Raw genomic sequence first — 19,718 nt, forward strand, 5'->3', positions numbered from 1 at the left:
TCCTGTGGACCGTGGTCGCTCTCGCACGGGCGCGGCGATAAAAGCCTCCGGGACTCTTGAGGTTTCTGCCCACAGCCACACCGCCGCTCCGTTTGCGTCTGCGTGTGTGCTTGTTTGGGTAGTGGTTGTGGAGTGGACTGGTGGTCGCTGAGCCAGGGGGGTGCCTTATCCTGGCAATGGCCTCGGCGCCGCCGCCGGCCATGGCGACGGCGACGGCGGTGGCATTGGTGCTGCTGTTGTCGTCCGTGGCGGTGGTGACGGTGGTGGCCAAGGAGTGCACGAACGTGCCGACGCAGCTGTCGTCGCACACGGTGCGGGCGCGGTTGCAGAGCACGCCGGGGGCGGAGGAGTGGCGGTGGCGGGAGCTGTTCCACGACCACCTCAACCCCACCGACGAGTCCGCGTGGATGGACCTCCTCCCCCTCGCCGGCAGCACAACGGCGGCGGCGGCGGCGGAGGAGTTCGACTGGGCGATGCTGTACCGGACGCTCAAGGGCGGCGTCGGCTCCTCGGCGGCGCAGGCCGGGGCAACGCCCTCGTCGTCGTCGTTCCTGGTGGAGGCGTCGCTGCACGACGTGCGGCTGGACCCCGGCGACGAGGTGTACGGGCGGGCGCAGCAGACCAACCTCGAGTACCTGCTGCTCCTGGACGTGGACCGGCTGGTCTGGAGCTTCCGGAGGCAGGCCGGGCTGCCGGCGCCCGGCGCGCCCTACGGCGGCTGGGAGGGCGCCGTCGTCGAGCTCCGGGGCCACTTCGTCGGTACGTAGTCCATCACATAACCGTGGTATACAATATCCAACCAATTCTCTATGTGGCTCGCACTCGCCATTCGTGGAGGTCGATCGTGGGGATTTATTAACCCGGCCGTTAATTCTCTGTGAAATTCCCATGAGATTCCTGCGCTGGTTCTCGTAAAGCAGCAGAAGGATTCAAGATGTTCCCTAACTACCGTGCATGATTGTTTGGATTGGATGGAGGACGAGGCGGTTCATGGCTACGGCCTATATATCAGGCCCGGAAAGAAAGCTCAATTCTGTCCGATTGTGATAGATGGGCCGCGGGGTTCAGGGTTGGGTAGAGTTTTGGCCCATGAAGATAAGATCGGCTGGCTTGTCTAACCCCAATTCTTTGATAGCAACACTTGAGGAGTATGTTTGTTTGGTTATCAATTTAGTTGTTTGCTAAAAACAAATCAATTTATTAGTCTAGCCTTTGCTATTTGTTTGGATGGTTTTGGAATTTACTTATGTTGGTGCCAACTTGCTTAATGTAGTTCATTTATTTACCCGCAAAAAAAATGTAGTTCATTTATTTGTCATAGCCATTGCTATTTGTTTGGATGGTTCTGGAATATTTGTTATGTTTGTGGCAACTTGCATACACCAGTTCATTTTCAACATTAAATGGGCACGCACAATTTTAGCTATACTAGTAATTTGTACGTGCTTTGCACGTTAGATTATCATGAGTAATCAAAATACTAAATCATTTAAAGCAAAACTAAATTTCCTATCTTATGTTTAAAATATCATGCAATTTTCAAAAGTAAATTTGTATTTTCGTGTGGGAACTCGTGATATTTCTTTTGCTCTTCACATTAAACAACGGTAGCACAATGAATTCCTATAAAAAGAATGCTTTAGATAAAGCATACATTTTTGTCAAGAGAAATGTTATTGTTGGTGGCATGTTTGTGAAATCATTTATTTTTTAAATTCAAATTTGAAATATAGAGCAAATTAGTTTGATGCGGCAATTTTCACTTCTTCTAGTCAGAGGTTTCTTATAAAATCTATTTCATTTGTGTATCCTTACCTCATAGCGTGTTAAATAACTTAACATCATGTTAAGAAAAATGAAGTAAAATCTAAATAAAAAATGTGTACTGGTTTTTTGAATATTTCTCTCAGCGACCAACAGTATTGCCATGTGTACATTCTTTTCTCGAAACTGCTCCACAAACGATGTTTCTGCCCGATCTATGCACGACGTGAAAATCCAGCGGCCGGTACCCTGCTCATTCATGCGCATGTCCGATTGGATTTATGTGTTGTGTGTGAATCGTCTGAATTCTGTCGTCCACATAGCACTGCTGTTCTTTTCTTCACGTGCAAAAAGAAAAATATATGTACACTCTTTTCTACAGCAGACAGCACACTACTTTTGAGAAAAGTAAGAAATGCTTCCATGCATGTAGCAGTAGCACTCCGTGAGAAGTAAACTGATACTGTAGTACTATATGTTGCTAGCCTCTACATGCACTTGTCTAGATTGTTCCAGTCTATGTAAATACTCGTTGGTGGAATATTTAATTCTTCACTTCAGTAGACCGCTCTAGTTGCAGGCGAACAACTCGTCCCTGACAAGTCTGGAAGCTCCAGATTGGCAGCGTTTTGGCGCGCGTCCGTACAGCGCGAATCCGGAAAACATTAGCCGTTGGATCAATTAAGTCTGGTATTGATAAACGGTAGAGATTCACCCAGTGTAACAAATCAACGGCTAAGAGTTTTGCTTCTGCAACACGATGGACGGGTAATCCATGTTCAAAAATTGATGTACTATAGTAGTAGAGATTTTGGCAGGGTGACTGTATTTTTTTAAAAAATCGCAGGGTGAACTTGGGCTCAAACAAGACATATCATACGTGTCTCTAACTCAAGATTTTAAGTAAACCATACAAATTAGGCCCAGGATTTTTTAGAAGTTACTACAAAAAATATCCACCCGAGTAATAATAATCGAACCAAAATGGAGCGGCACCTGAGTTTTGTGCGCAATGCAGGGCACTACCTGAGCGCGGCGGCCAAGATGTGGGCGAGCACGCACAACGGCACGCTCGCCGGCAAGATGTCGGCCGTGGTGGACGCCCTCCACGCGTGCCAGCAGGCGCCGGCCAACGGCGGCACCGGCTACCTCTCCGCCTTCCCCGCCGAGTTCTTCGACCGCTTCGAGGCCATCCAGCCCGTCTGGGCTCCCTACTACACCATCCACAAGGTACACACATCATACAAATACAAGCAGCCATCGCGTACTCTGCTGCGAAACTCTGCTTCGTCACCGAGGAGTGAGGACTGACCTTCTCGCTGTGTTTCTTCCTGGCAACCGGGGAGGTCAGATCATGCAGGGCCTCCTGGACCAGTACATGGTGGCCGGCAACGGCAAGGCCCTGGCCATGGTGGTCGCCATGGCCGGCTACTTCGGCGAGCGCGTGAGGAGCGTGATACAGCGGCACAGCATCGAGCGGCACTGGACATCCCTCAACGAGGAGACCGGGGGCATGAACGACGTGCTCTACCAGCTCTACGCCATCACGGTAATCTTGCCCCGTCACCGTCTCTTTCGCTACGCGTGTTGATGGCTTCATGCTGCCTCTGCCCCTGATGCTGATATATGTTTGCTCCGTTCGCCAGAATGACCAGAGGCATCTGGTGCTCGCCCACCTTTTCGACAAGCCGTGCTTCCTGGGATTGCTCGCAGTTCAGGTCTGATGAGCTTCCTTTTGCCCTGTGGCTTTCTGACACTTGCTCTGCATTTTGTTCATGGTTTACTAAACACACTCGAAGCATGAGCTACATGTTCTGAATGGTGTGTGTTCTTCGCGTTTCCTCTCCAGGCTGACAGTCTTTCGGATTTCCACGCCAACACGCATATTCCAATCGTCGTCGGCGGACAAATGAGATACGAGGTTACCGGCGATCCTCTCTACAAGGTAAAAAAAAAAGTTCCTCCAAGTCTGCATTTCTGGAGTTTAAAGTATGAATTTGTTTCGGCATGAGTTGATTCGGGTGAGAGTGAGACTGACAGTAACATTCACTAAACAGGAAATCGCAACATTCTTCATGGACGTAGTAAACTCTTCTCACACCTACGCAACCGGCGGCACGTCCGTCAGTGAATTCTGGTATGTAACTGATTCCAGAATGATGGCAGAAGTTTACACTTTGTCTTCTGTCAGGAGTTTCATGTCTGAAATGATTTTGCCAGGTTCGACCCGAAGCGTTTAGCCGAGACTCTGACCACTGAGAACGAGGAATCGTGTACTACATACAACATGCTCAAGGTGATCTACATCCTCATCTTCTGATCACAAAAATAACTCATCATCCCAAGAATCTCTGCTAAAGAAATTATGCAGGTATCTCGTCACCTCTTCAGATGGACGAAAGAGATCGCGTACGCGGACTACTACGAGCGCGCGCTGATAAACGGCGTCCTGAGCATCCAGAGAGGGAGGGACCCGGGTGTCATGATCTACATGCTGCCCCAGGGCCCCGGAAGATCGAAGGCAGTGAGCTACCATGGCTGGGGGACGCAGTATGATTCGTTCTGGTGCTGCTATGGGACTGGTAAGCAGCAGGCATATCTCCTAGTTTCAGAACTGGAAACAGAGATGGCACTGAATTGTCTGATCTGTTATCTGCAGGGATAGAGTCATTTTCCAAGCTTGGGGACTCCATCTACTTTGAGGAGAAAGGCGGCAAACCGGCGCTATATATCGTTCAGTACATACCGAGCACGTTCAACTGGAGATCTGTAGGCCTTACTGTCACTCAGCAAGTGAAGCCCCTCAGCTCCTCTGATCAGAATCTTCAGGTTTCGCTGTCCATATCGGCGAAGGTAAAGCAGAAGACTTTTTCGATGATGATTCGTTGGAAAGGATAGGGGTTTAGTCAATCTGCTTTATGCCGCGCAGACGAACGGTCAGTACGCGACGGTGAATGTGAGAATTCCGTCGTGGGCATCTCCGAATGGTGCGAAAGCAACTTTGAATGACAAAGATTTGCAGATGGCATCTCCAGGTACGTTCACAGGCCACTAAGATTTGGCAAATGTTTGATGAAAAAGAGGCTTGATTGTTCCAAGTTCTAACTCAATCTCTGCTTTATCAGGAACCTTCCTCTCAGTCACCAAGCAGTGGGGTAGTGGTGATCACCTCACACTCCAGCTGCCTATTAGCCTGAGGACAGAAGCTATAAAAGGTCTGAAAATTTTCACCTTCTTTTTTACCTACTATGCATCAATGTATTTCAGCTTGAACGGAGGAACTTGCAACTTCATGCGTCCACAGTTATCGAACTCACTCTGACATCTGCAGATGATCGGCCGGAGTATGCGACTCTCCAAGCAGTCCTCTTTGGGCCATTCCTCCTCGCCGGCCTCACGACCGGAGACTGGGACGCGAAGGCCGGCGGCGCCGCCGTCTCGGAATGGATCACCCCTGTCCCGGCATCGTACAACTCCCAGCTGGTGACGCTGACGCAGGAATCCGGCGGCAGCACCTTGGTCCTCTCCCTCCTGTCGACCGCCAAAGCCACCTCCCTGACGATGCAGCCGCGGCCCGAGGGCGGCGGGACCGACGCCGCCGTGCACGCCACGTTCCGTCTGGTCCCCCAGGGGCAGGGCGCCCCGCCGATGGGCGAGCGGCGCCACACCACCAATGGCACCGCCGCCACGGCGACGCCCGCCTCCGCGCTGATCGAGCCGTTTGACATGCCGGGAATGGCAATCACCAACAACCTGACGCTGTCGGCGGAGAAGGGCCCGAGCTCTCTATTCAACGTCGTTCCCGGGCTCGACGGGGCGCCCGGTTCTGTCTCCCTTGAGCTCGCGGCCAGGCCGGGGTGCTTCCTTGTCACCGCCGGCGCTAAGGCGAATGTTCAGGGCGGCTGTGGCGGCGGCACGGGGTTTTCCCCGCAGGCGGCGAGCTTCATCAGGGCCGAGCCGCTGCGGCGGTACCATCCGATCAGCTTCGCCGCCAAGGGGGCGAGGAGGGGCTTCCTCCTGGAGCCATTGTTCACCTTGAGGGACGAGTTCTACACCGTCTATTTCAACTTCGGCGCCTGACAAATGAACTAGTCTAGTCTGGTGTACCGAATAATTCGTCAGTAGGAAACTGAAAAATTCAGTTGTTCTTCATTTGTATGAACGGATAAGAATCTTCTGATTCTGCGAATGAAGTTTTGGCAGACGAAAAAAAATAGTCTGATCTCAGGGAAGCTTCACCAGAATTCCAGAAATAATTTAAGAGACCAAGTGGTACGGGCTGGTGACAGCGATGAGCCCGTCGAAACGTTCAATGGCAGATCCAAGAGTGAGGGCAAGAGAGAGAGAGAGAGACCGTGCCGCCAACGGAGAACGGAAAACAATGCGCATAGAGCAGTAGAAATCTAGGCAAGAAATTCTTGGCAGAATGCAGACCATGATCGTAGAAGCCAAACGGGCAAAGACGACGCAGCGGACGACTGCGCCTAGAAACCCATCCCAGCGGCCAAACGCAGACCGCCGCCACTGCATTTGGTCCTGGTTCCGTGTTCCAACCTAGCCAGCCAAAAGCTCCTACACAAGACGAGCATGACATGCCAGAATTCTCCAGATAATATCAGACACCATCTCACAACCAACCTCACAGAAGAATTCCACCAACATCTCACCTGACACTGAACTTCTATCTTATGGTGGAGATAGCCCAGCTGCACAGGTGTGATGTAAATTTTCTCAGGGGCCAACTGGTCTGACTATCATCAGGAAGAAAGAAACTACTGACAAGGGCGAATGACCATGGGTACCATAATAACAGACGACGACGCTTACTCGATACCATTACCGGTTGCGACTGTAAGACAGACAGACAAACATCAGGAGGAAAGAGCAGTACATTACAGAGTGCTAGCCAAAATGCGAAAGCCACAATACCGTTACCGTTCCGCCGCGCAGAGAGACGACCATAAATAAAGCTTACACAACATAGCCAACAAGGAGACCGTTCGGACCTGGGGCTGCCGCCGTGGCGCGTGTGCCATGCATCACGATTGCCCAACAACTAGGATTGCAGAAGCCAACATGATGAAAGGATAATGCAGCAAAGACGCACGATGACGAGGTAGCGCAGATTTGATTTGGGACCTTATGTTCTGCCGACCGTAGGGAGGCCCCTTCCTAGATCTTGTCGAGCTTCTCCGCCTTCACCACCGGGTTGGCCTTGGCGATGGCGTCCATGGCCGCGGCGCGGTAGTCAAACTTGCACTCGTGCTTGTCCGAGTAACGGTGCGTCGCGCAGTACAAGTTCCCGCACCGGCAGTTGAATCCGGTCAGCCCAACCCTCTTTCTGCAGGTGCTGCACCGGCTTGGGCCTTTGGGGTTCTCCATCGCCGCCTCGCTGGGACCGGCGATATCAGCAGGCTGTGCGGTAATAAGCGTCTTCGCCTCAACGTGAGCAACTGCCACCGCCGTGCTGCCAGCAGCAAGGTGTTCTTTCGCGGCATCGCCACCGTTGACGATGCTGTCGAAAGAGGAGGCAGCCAGCTTGGCCTGCTCCTGCTTCATCGCCATCTCCTTGTGGCACTTGGAGCACATGTTCATGGTCGCCGCACTGCCAAAGAATCCGCAGTTATTGACGCAAAGGATGGGACCCTCCCGAGACTGGCAGCCGGTCTCCTTGTGCTCCATGGCTTTGATTTAACTGGAAATCAGACACAACACGGTCAAGACAAACACTTGACAAGGGTTATTATAAACAGCACAGGCACAAACTGTATTTCAGACAATCGCTGCAGTATTGGCAATTTACAGATGAACATGGTATAATCTTCACATACACGTTTTGGCCTACTGAATCCAACTCTGGTAAGTGGTAAAGCAAGTTGCTCTGCAAAGCATCTTATCTTACAAAAGGATAGTGGTGGCTGCTTGGTCAAAACACCGAGCTGAAGGTACTACCACTAAACGATGCAGCCTGCCTGCCTTATAATTAGCCAACAGCGGCCTAATCACCTACCGGCATCAGAGCAGAGCAGGGCAGGGGAAATTAATTCTAAAGAAAGGCCCCGACTTTACGACGCTTTACGCAACAGCGGCAACAAATCCGTAAAGTAGCAAACCGTATCCGCGCACTAACTTTTGCGAAAGCGGCCGCATCAACAACCGGGTGCCGCAGCGAACACACCGGACGGATACGTGTAAAGGAGGCCGGCCGGCCGCCTTTACTACTACACATCGGAGCGCCGAATTTGGCCACGGCTCGTCGCCGTTCTACAGAATTGGACAGCAGACCAACAAATCGGAGCGGGCCGGCGGCTTCTATGGCGGCCGGAGGAATCAACGGCCACAGATAAAATCAGGACTTTTGACCAGGAGAAATACAGGCACGCAGGCTACCACAGAACGTCATAAGAAAGACAGATGATTGTCACCGGGAACAGAGGGTCCCCGAGCCACGAACCTGATAGGAGGAAGCCCTCGTCGCGATTCCTCTCCGGCGATCCCTGCAGAGAGACCCAACAAAAATCATCAGCGACGAAAAGTTATGGGGGGAAACGAGCCCGGATCGGCCGAGCCGGAGCCCTAAATCTGGAGACGGATCCGGGGGAGAGGGCGACCCGTGGCGGAATCCGGGGGGGAGGGTAGGGGTACTAACCCTAGGAGGGGGAGGACGAGGAGGCGAGGGGAGAGGAATCGCGAGGAATTCGGTGGGCTTCGAAATGGGGGGCGAAACGTGGGGAGGTGGGCAGAGAGATAAAAGGGAGGAGGCGCAGGCGGAGGCAGGGGGTGGAATGACAGGGGTGCCCCTCCAGGGGCCCCGCGCCGATTTTTTCCTTCCCATTCTGCGGCGGTCCCCGCCGTTGGATTGGATTGGATTGCCGCCTGGAGCTTTTCGGATCGTTTTCTCAGATTTTTTTTCGGAGGAGGAGGCAGGAGCTTGGTTTGTGCATTGTTTCCATCGAGCGTTCTGATTTTAGGATCTTTTTATTTTTTATGTGGTTTGGCGATGACTTGTCGCTCGGTTAACAAGGAGAGGGTGATGGACAAGGGCAACACCAACTCCAACGCATCACTCTAATCGGACGTCCGTCCAGTCCCGATTCTGACATCCTGATTTTATTCGTTTGGGTCGGTCAGAGGATATTGTCCGGTCGAGCCTGGCCAAATCTGGCCGCTATGGACGCATTTCGCCCGGCCGCCGTGAAAACTGAAATAGCCCCCGCGCCCATAGCCACCATGCCAACGTCCATAGTTCATGTTGGTCGAGGTGCCTGATCTTTGTAATGCAGACTTGGCCGCCGCTTGATTAATAAATTCTCTTTCTCCTCGCAAAAAAAATAGTTCATGTTGGTCGGAGCGTTAGCGGCCAGCGTAGATGCCCATGCCTGCCTAAAAAAAATCACCCAAGGTTCACGCCGGCACATTTGTTAGCGCATAAAAAAAGGCCCTAGTTCATGTCTCGCGGCCCCTAGTTCATGTCGGCACACAAGCCGGCATACAAAATGATATCGCTCATGGCCGTATTCTAGCTCGAGCATCACCTTTTGCTTCTTCTTGGACCAACCTCTTCTCTTCGGGGATATCTTGCTCAAGTCCACCGTCATGATCTCCACTCCTTCGCCAAGGACGAAGCTAGAAAAATATATTTGTTGGGGTAATGTCTATGGCAATGGGGTCATCTTCAATAAATACATAATGTTTAGTACTAAATTAATGAAGGATTTTCTAAGTTCATTGGGATCAATTGACCCAAATGCCTACAAGGCAGCTTCATCTCTGTCCTTCGCAATGAAAGCTAGCGCCACTTCTTTTGCTTTGGTGTTCGCGTTGGTCGCCTCAATCTCGAGCTTCTTCGTTTGGACAGCCTTCTCAATCTCGGGCTTCCTTCTTTTGACGGCCTCCTTCATCTCGAGCTTCTTCGTTTAGAGCTCCTTGTAGACCTTCATTTGCTCCTCTTTTTCTTGGCGCTTCTTCTCGTCCCTTGCCTCCTTTTAGATCATCATGCCTTGCAAAGTTTCTTGCAAAAGCGAACGATATCTCCTCACGCTTCTCGTCCACCTTGGAGTTGGTCTTGCCCCTCGGCCGCTTCTCTCCTTCTTCATGCTCAACAACGGGCGCCGGACCTCCATTCATCTTTTGGGAAATATATTGCTCTTTAAACTTGGGGCAATCTTTGATGATCGGCCAACAATGGGTTAGGATGAATGTGTTGGAAATACGGCCTACAAACAATAATATTTATATTATTATATTTCCATATTCATAATTAAAGAGTTCATACTCTATGTTATAACTGTTATGATCCTGGAATATGCGATTTAGTGGAAAACTCATATGCACGTGTGGAATGATAAACAGTTAAATAAAAGGTTCCTAGTATTGCCTCTGGGACTAGCTCAAGTGCTGTTGGTGATCACGTTTTTCTGGATCTTAGGATATCTTAAGTGTAAACAATAGTCCTAAAACAACATTGAGATTATGACGTTGGAAGAACGATCATATTGAATCGACTCAAAACTTTTCTGTTATGAATTGAGTTTATATCGTCTGTATTCAATTGTAATAATACAGAGTGTTAACATGTGACTTTGCTCCTTAGACCATGAGAGTATCATAGCCACTTCTTACTGTACAGTGAAGTTTGGGGTTGCTCAAATATCATCTATAACATGATGATCATAACGACAACTTACAGGCTCATCGGAAAGTTTGACAAGATACTAGATAGCTCGAGAGTGAGATTTGCTCCTCTCACGATGTAGAGGTATTCTTGGGGCCTTCTCGGTGTGACGGCATCTATCATCGTCTGGCTAGGCACAGGTGACTACGTTACGGGGATGCCGGAACACGACAACGGGAAATAAGAACAAAACTGGCAGCGAGGATAACGGTATAGTGAGCATGTGATGACCCAAGAGGATACCAATGCATTCCGGGCTTTGTGAAGTATCGCGAAGCAAAGGTAAGATCCTATGATAACCAAAGGTTCATGATACCTCCTTTTATTGATCCGATATGGGAACAAAAAAGAGTATCCCACACCTATTTCCCCAGAGGTGACCCTGGGTTATCAAACCCACGAGAGGAAGACTCCCTTGAAATGATGGTCTCTAGCAAGCTTTTGTCAAAGTTTCAAATCCAGCTTTTGACTGGATCGACAAAAATATTATGATTCAAACACTTATAATAAAAAGAGGTACGGGTATGAGGTCTTATGCTTACAACCTTGTATTTCCGCGGGGATCACATAGGATATTAATTTGTGTGTTGGAAGTCACCCATCGATGATGTGCTTGTTACTGATCGAAGTGGGGGATGTGTCCAAATAACATCTTGGCCGGCACAAGTCCTGCATCAAGAATCAGTTGTCCTACCGCGGGCCCTATCCATCACATGGGGTTGCCTCGATAATTAAGATAATGAAATCAGACAAGAGCTTTGGGCATTTAATGGCCACACCTCATTTATCCCCAAGGATATGATCCATGTTACCCTACTGAACCGTACTGGCACCGGTGTCTAGTATAACAATTCACGGTCTCCTTGCTCCTAGCCTCACCGGTGCTCGATCTCGATGATCCTGGGTACCTGCAGGGGTGAAGATCATGGACAAGACAAGAGACATTGATACGTCTCCAACGTATCTATAATTTATGAAGTATTCATGCCATATTTACAACAATTTTATATGGTTTTGGTATGATTTGAATGGAACTAACCCAGACTGACGCTGTTTTCAGCAGAACTACCGTGGTGTTGTTTTTTGTGCAGAAATGAAAGTTCTCCAAGTGAGCTGAAACTTTTTGACGATTTTTTGAACAAAAGAGGAACTAGAAGCTCCGTGGGGGGGGGGGACCAGAAGGTGAAGGAGGTGGCCACCACTGATATCTGCTAGAACTACGTCGGTATTTCCCCAAAGAGGAAGGGATGATCCAGCACAACAATGGTAGGTATTTCCCTCAGTGATGAGACCAAGGTTATCGAACCAGTAGGAGAACCATGCAACACTACATGAACGACACCTGCACACAAATAACAAATACTCGCAACCCGACGTATTAAAGGGGTTGTCAATCCCTTTCGGGTAACGGCGCCAGAAATTGGCAAGTAGACGGGATAAAAATATGATAGATGGGATAAATAGATCTCAAATAAAATAAAGTGCAACAAGGTATTTTTGTATTTTTGGTTTAATAGATCTGAAAATAAAGGCAAATAAGAATAGATCGCAAAGGCAAATATAGTAAAGAAGAGACCCGGGGCAATTGATAAACGAATTACTATTGGGTAATTGATAAACTAGTGGCTTCTCTTGAGAAAAATAGCAAACGGTGGGTAAATGAATTACTGTTGGGCAATTGATAAAACTTCAAATAATCATGACGATATCCAGGCAATGATCATTATGTAGGCATCACGTACAAGATTAGTAGACCGACTCCAGCCTGCATCTACTACTATTACTCCACACATCGACCGCTATCCAACATGCATCTAGTGTATTAAGTTCATGGAGAAACGGAGTAATGCAATAAGAACGATCACATGATGTAGACAAGATCTATTTATGTAGAAATAGACCCCATCTTGTTATCCTTAATAGTAACGATACATACGTGTCGATTCCCCTTCTGTCACTGGGATCAAGCACCGTAAGATCGAACCCATCACAAAGCACCTCTTCCCATTGCAAGATAAATAGATCAAGTTGGCAAAACAAAACCCAAATATCGAAGAAGAAATACGATGCTATAAGCAATCATGCATATAAGAGATCAAAGAAGACTCAAATAACTTTCATGGATAAAAAGATAGATCTGATCATAAACTCAAAGTTCATCGGATCCCAATAAACACATCGCAAAAAGAGTTACATCATATGGATCTCCAAGAGACCATTGTATTGAGAATCAAAAGAGAGAGGAAGCCATCTAGCTACTAACTATGGACCCGCAGGTCTACAATGAACTACTCACGCATCATCGGAGGGGCACCAATGGACATGATGAACCCCTCCGTGATGGTGTCTTGATTGGATCTGGTGGTTCTGGAACTTGTGGCGGTTGTAATTGATTTTCGTTGAGTCCGCTTGGGTTTCCGGAATATTGGGGTATTTATAGAGCAAAGAGGCGGTGCGGGAGGCCACCGAGGCGGGTACAACCCACCAGGGCGCGCCTGGGCCTCCAGGCGCGCCCTGGTGTCTTGTGCTCACCTCGGGCTCCCTCTTCAGTACTTCTTTGGCCCACTAGATGTCTGGTCCAAAAAAATCCACACAAAGTTTCGCTGCGTTTGGACTATGTTTGGTATTGATTTCCTGCAATGTAAAAAACATGCAGAAAAAAACAACTGGCACTGGGCACTATGGCAATAGGTTAGTACCAAAAAATGATATAATGATTGTAAAACATCCAAGAATGATAATATAATAGCATGGAACAATAAAAAATTATAGATACGTTGGAGACGTATCAGCATTCCCAAGCTTAATTCCTGCTCGTCCTCGAGTAGGCAAATGATAAAAACAGAATTTTTGATGTGGAATGCTGCCTAACATGCTCATCACATATTCTTTCTTTGTAGCATGGACAATTGGACTTTTATATGGTTCAAAGCAATAGTCTAGTTTTGACATGAGGATTTCAATACTCAAGCATATCAACAAGCAACCATGTCTTTCAAAATATCAACGCTAAATAAGTTATCCCTAGCCCATTATGCTCAATCATTGATCCATTCATGAAACACACTCGCATATTACCTACACCCAATGCTTTATAAGAGAAGATGGAGACTCAAATGAAAAGTAAAAATTGCATAAAGTAAAATAAAGGCCCTTCATGGAGGGAAGTAGGGATTTGTAGAGGTGCCAGAGCTCAAAGCGAAAAAGATAGAGATAAAACATTTTGGGAGGCATGCTTTTCCTGTCAACGAAAACGACAGAGTAGTTCCCAATACTTTCCATGCTAGATATATCATAGGCGGTTCCCAAACAAAAATTAAAGTTTATTCCTTTTTCAACCATACTTTCACTTTCCATGGCTAGCTGTATCCACGGGCGCCTTCCATACCAACAGTTTTCAAGCAATTTATTATTTGACAACATAAAGTAAATTCATTTTTCATTTCGGGACTGGGCATCCCTAATACCTTTGCCATACTCGTGTGCAATGACAAGTGAATAAACACTCATCTTCAGAATAACATATCTAGCATAGAAATATATTAGCCACCCCCTACCGTTTCATGAGCGGTACGAGCACACAAAAGAAAAATTTATTTTGAAAATTAGAGATGGCACATACAAATTTTCTTAGAACGGTGAAAGAATACCGCATATAGGTAGGTATAGTGGACTCATGTGGCAAAACTGGTTTAAAGGATTTTGGATGCACAAGTAGTGATCATACTTAGTGCAAAATGAAGGCTAGCAAAAGATTGAGAAGTGACCAACCAATAAACGAAAAATCTCATAAGCGAGTATTAAGCATAACTATCACCGAATAATGCACCACAAGTAGGATGTAATTTCATTGCATAACTATTGACTTTCGTGCTTGCATAGGGAATCACAAACCTTAATACCAAAATTCTTACTAAAGCATAATTACTCATCAACATGACTCACATATCGCATCATCATGTCTCAAAACTATTACCAAGGATCAAGTTTATTTTGTCCATCTTCATGAAAGTTTTTATTGTATCCTTCTTGGATATCTATCACTTTGGGACTAATTTTCATGTGTTGCTTTTTATAAGCTCAAACAAATATAAGTGAAGATCATGAGCATAATATTTCTTTCTCTCAAATTAATTTAAGTGAAGCAAGAGAGAATTTGTTCAAAAAAATTTACGAACTCTCAAATAAGTCTAAGTGAAGCATGAGAGAATTTCTTTAAAAATACTAAAGCACACCGTGCTCAAAAAGATATAAGTGAAGAACTAGAGCAATTCCATAGCTCATAAAGATTTAAGTGACGCATATAGAGCAATTCTAACAAGTCATGGCATAATTTTGGCTCTCTCAAATAGGTGTGTCCAGCAAGGATTCATGACTTAAAATAAAAAGCAAAACAAGCAAATACTCATATCATACAAGACGCTCCAAGCAAAACTCATAGTATGTGACGAATAAAAATATAGTTTCAAGTAAAATACCGATGGTCGTTAGAAGAAAGAGGGGATGCCACTCGGGCATCCCCAAGCTTAGTTGCTTGCTTCTCTTTGGATATTAGCTTGGAATGCCATGGGCATCCCCAAGCTTAGGCTCTTCTTACTCCTTATTCCTTCATCCATCGTAACATCACCCAAAACTTGAAAACTTCAATCACACAAAACTCAACAAACCTTGGTGAGATCTATTAGTATAAGGAAGCAAATCACTACTGTAAGTACTGTTGCAAACCCATTAATACTTTATTATTGAATTATATCTACTATATTCCAACTTTTCTATGGCAAAAACTCTTCAAATAAAACCATAGAATCATCAAAACAAGCACACAACACAAAGAAAACAGAATCTGTCAAAAACATAATAGTCTGTAGCAATCTGGATATTTTGAATACTTATGTAACTCCAACAATACTGAAAAATTAGGACCACGTGAGCAATTTGTATATTAATCTTCTGCAAAAAGAATTGGTATTTTATCACGCTTCTGTTAAAAATGAGAATTATTTTTCTGAGCACAAAAGTTTCTGTTTTTCAGAAAGATCAAATCAACTATCACCCAACATGATCCTAAAGGCTTTGCTTGGCACAAACACTAATTAAAACACAAAAAACACAATCATAACAGTAGCATAATTGTGCAAACACTCAATAACAGAAAGCAAAAGACAAAAAATGAATTGCATTCATTGGGTTGCCTCCCAACAAGAGCTATCGTTTTATGCCCCTAGCTAGGCATATAGCAAGGATCTAAGTATTGTCATCTTTGTTATTATTTTCCTTGAGGTTGTTTTTTTGGGAGGTTTTGTAAAAACAACGTTAAACATATTATCCATAGAAACTTTAGCACTATTAAGTTGCTTATCATCATAACCCCTTTGATTTCCGGCAACAATCCAAGAATAATGTTGACTAACATTATTGAAAATTTGTTGGATTATATCTAAAACAGGAAATTCCTTTTTAAGATTCTCATCAAAGATTTTATTATCCCCAAGCAAATTTCTTAACGCATAATCACTATTGTAAAGAATTTCATCTATCACGGGCTTTGCACAATTCATACCATAAAAAACAAAGATTTCCCTAGCTTCCCGTATTATGTAGTCAAATTCATTCATAAGAACGAGAGTGGCCAACTTTTTAGCTATAGGATTGTTTATAACGGGTAGCTTAAAAAACAATCTTTGCAAAGTAGGATGAGTATGGATAAATTTACTTTCAAGTATCAGAACTAATGCTGAAATAGCTTCCGCATAGGATCTAGTCCTTCTAAGTATCGAAGCATCATCAAGACTTAAATTTCCAACATAATTGAAAAATTCTTGGATACGTTCTTTTCCCATAACATTCCCTTGCCCCAAAACATAAGTTTTAGCATCCAGATTGCCAGATCATCCAATTTTAGGAGTAAGTCCATCATCTGTTTCTGCCATACCAAAGTCACTCATGATTGCAAACAAAGGATAGATTTGACGAGAAAACGGCAAACGAAAAAGAAGGTGAATAAAACGGAAAATTTTTGTGAAGTGGGGGAGAAGAAAACAAGAGGAAAATGACAAATAATGTAAATTGAAAGGAGTTGAGATTTGTGATTAGGAACCTGGTAGATGTTGATGATGTCTCCTCGGCAACGGCGCCAGAAATTCCTTTTGATGTCTGCTAGAACTACGTCGGTATTTCCCCAAAGAGGAAGGGATGATGCAGCACATCAACGGTAGGTATTTCCCTCAGTGATGAGACCAAGGTTATCGAACCAGTAGGAGAACCACGCAACACTACGTGAACGACACCTGCACACAAATAACAAATACTCGCAACCTGACGTATTAAAGGGTTGTCAATCCCTTTCGGGCAACGGCGCCAGAAATTGGCAAGTAGACAGGATAAAAATTTGATAGATGGGATAAACAGATCTCAAATAAAATAAAGTGCAACAAGGTATTTTTGTATTTTTGGTTTAATATATCTAAAAATAAAGGCAAATAAAAATAGATCGCAAAGGAAAATATAATAAAGAAGAGACCCGGGGGCCGTAGATTTCACTCATGGCTTCTCTCGAGAAAAATAGCAAAAGGTGGGTAAATGAATTACTGTTGGGCAATTGATAAAACTTCAAATAATCATGATGATATCCTGGCAATGATCATTATATAGGCATCACGTCCAAGATTAGTAGACCGACTCCTGCCTGCATCTACTACTATTACTCCACACATCTGTTGGAAATATGCCCTAGAGGCAATAATAAAATGGTTATTATTATATTTCCTTGTTCATGATAATTGTCTATTGTTCATGTTTTAATTGTGTTATTCGGAAATCATAATACATGTGTGAATACATAGACCATAACATGTCCACTGGTAGAAAAAAGGCCTTTAGTCCCGGTTCGCAAAGGCCTTTAGTCCCGGCTGTGCAACCGGGACTAAATATGCGCGACTAAAGACCCCCCCCCCTTTAGTCGTGCCTCTTACGAACCGCGACTAAAGGCTTTAGTCCCGGTTCTCGTGGCTAACCGGGACTAAAGGCCCGTCCTTTAGTCCCGGTTCTGGTGGCTAACCGGGACTAAAGGCCTCCTCCGCAGGTTTAAACCTGGTTTTTTTGCGAATTTTTTTTATTTTTTTATTTTCAAATTTCTGAATTATTTTAACCTCTAATCTCTAATCACCACCCTCATCACTGCTCAATTTATCCTCTAATCTCTAATCACCCCTCATCATTCCAAATCATCTAACTTCCCGGACGGTCACCCATCCTCTCACTACTCCAGCCTGAGCACGCTTAACTTCCGGGTTCTATTCTCCCTCGTTTCCAAGTCTGCACTTGTTGTTTTCCTGACAATAGTAGGATGTCAATTCTATTAACCCTCAGGAATTTAGCTTGAGCATGAAGTGACACATTTCACTGTTTGAGTTTGAAACTATTGTTTTAAAAAACAATAATTATTTAGTAACACTAATATTTCTGGAATAATTAGTTTGACCACAGTTTGAATTTTTTGAAGTGACACATTTCACTGTTTGAGTTTGAAACTATTGTTTTTAAAAAACAATAATTATTTAGTAACACTAATATTCTAGAATAATTAGTTTGACCATTGTTTGACCACAGTTTGACCACAATTTGAATTTTTTTGAATTTTTTTGCCTCTCCAGATCTTAAAAGCCCCGTATCTTTTTTCTGTTAGGTTTTTGAGGATTCTAAAAATGTTTAACGGGGTTCCCCCCGTTAAATTCGGATGTATCTTTTCGAGTAGATGATTTTTCATATAAAAAACTTTTTCATCCGAGTTCGTATGCAAAAGTTATGCCCATTTTAAGAATTTCCAGAGAGATTTTGCAAATAAAGTGGAAATTCATATTTGTTAATTTTCCAAACAACTAGACCACATATCACATGAGAAACTTATTTTATTTTATTTTTTTGACATTTCCATCATTTTCTTTTGTTTAGAACTGAAAAGGCGATCCACAGGGGGGGGGTAGAGTTTGAAAATGAGGCCTCAAATCCCTTTAGTCGCGGTTGGCCAGACGAACCGGGACTAAAGGTCTAAACCTTTAGTCCCGGTTGGTCTGGCCAACCGCGACTAAAGGCCTTCGGGCCAGCCTGAGGACCTTTAGTCCCGGTTGGCCAGGCCAACCGGGACTAAAGCCCCTCCCGTCCGCCAGTTGTCGACCGAGCGCGCTGGGCCCAGATAGTTGGTCGCGGGTCTCCTCTCGAACCGCGACTAAAGACCCCTTTGGTCGCGGTTCGATTATTTTGGGGACTAATGGGGGCGTATGGAAGCCTCTTTTTCTACTAGTGGTCCCTAGTGAGCCTCTAGTTGACTAGCTCGTTGATCAATAGATGGTTACGGTTTCCTGACCATGGACATTGGATGTCATTGATAACGGGATCACATCATTAGGAGAATGATGTGATGGACAAGACCCAATCCTAAGCATAGCACTAGATCGTGTAGTTCGTTTGATAAAGCTTTTCTAATGTCAAGTATCATTTCCTTAGACCATGAGATCGTGCAACTCCCGGATACCGTAGGAATGCTTTGGGTGTACCAAACATCACAACGTAACTGGGTGGCTATAAAGGTGCACTACAGGTATCTCCGAAAGTGTCTGTTGGGTTGGCTCGGATCGAGACTGGGATTTGTCACTCCGTATGACGGAGAGGTATCTCTGGGCCCACTCGGTATTGCATCATCATAATGAGCTCAATGTGACTAAGTAGTTAGTCACGGGATCATGCATTACGGAACGAGTAAAGTGACTTGCCGGTAACGAGATTGAACGAGGTATTGGGATACCGACGATCGAATCTCGGGCAAGTAAAGTACCGATTGACAAAGGGAATTGTATGCGGGATTGCTTGAATCCTCGACATCGTGGTTCATCCGATGAGATCATCGTGGAACATGTGGGAGCCAACATGGGTATCCAGATCCCGCTGTTGGTTATTGGCTAGAGAGGTGTCTCGGTCATGTCTGCATGATTCCCGAACCCGTAGGGTCTACACACTTAAGGTTCGATGACGCTAGGGTTATAAGGAAGGTTTGTATGTGATTACCGAATGTTGTTCGGAGTCCCGGATGAGATCCCGGACGTCACGAGGAGTTCCGGAATGGTCCGGAGGTAAAGATTTATATATGGGAAGTCACCATACGGTCACCGGAAATATTCGGGGGTATACATGTATTGTACCGGGACCACCGGAGGGGTTCCGGGGGTCCACCGGGAGGGTCCACCTGCCCCGGAGGGCCTTATGGGCTGTAGGTGGAAGGGAACCA

General features: G+C 45.7%; 1 protein-coding gene and 1 pseudogene across 2 annotated transcripts; one reads left to right on the top strand and one right to left on the bottom strand.

Annotated features, from left to right (window-relative positions):
* The first annotated feature begins 43 nt into the window (after nt 1-43).
* LOC123164956 (uncharacterized) lies at nt 44-6,017 on the top strand. Its single transcript, XM_044582576.1, has 12 exons — nt 44-759; nt 2,783-2,994; nt 3,116-3,313; nt 3,411-3,482; nt 3,614-3,709; nt 3,822-3,901; nt 3,985-4,060; nt 4,136-4,346; nt 4,424-4,617; nt 4,694-4,799; nt 4,890-4,979; nt 5,096-6,017. Exons 1-12 carry the CDS (start codon nt 177-179, stop codon nt 5,842-5,844), a joined length of 2,667 nt encoding a protein of 888 aa, XP_044438511.1. The 5' UTR covers nt 44-176; the 3' UTR covers nt 5,845-6,017.
* A 621-nt stretch (nt 6,018-6,638) lies between these two features.
* On the bottom strand, nt 6,639-9,704 carry LOC123164957 (zinc finger A20 and AN1 domain-containing stress-associated protein 8-like; annotated as a pseudogene). The gene is made up of 3 exons (XR_006482725.1): nt 9,465-9,704; nt 8,219-8,261; nt 6,639-7,448 (listed from the first exon to the last, which is right to left on the bottom strand). The product of XR_006482725.1 is annotated as a zinc finger A20 and AN1 domain-containing stress-associated protein 8-like (transcript).
* Nucleotides 9,705-19,718: the final 10,014 nt, after the last annotated feature.

Source organism: Triticum aestivum, chromosome 7D (genome assembly GCF_018294505.1).
Source record: "Triticum aestivum cultivar Chinese Spring chromosome 7D, IWGSC CS RefSeq v2.1, whole genome shotgun sequence".
NCBI lineage: Eukaryota > Viridiplantae > Streptophyta > Magnoliopsida > Poales > Poaceae > Triticum > Triticum aestivum.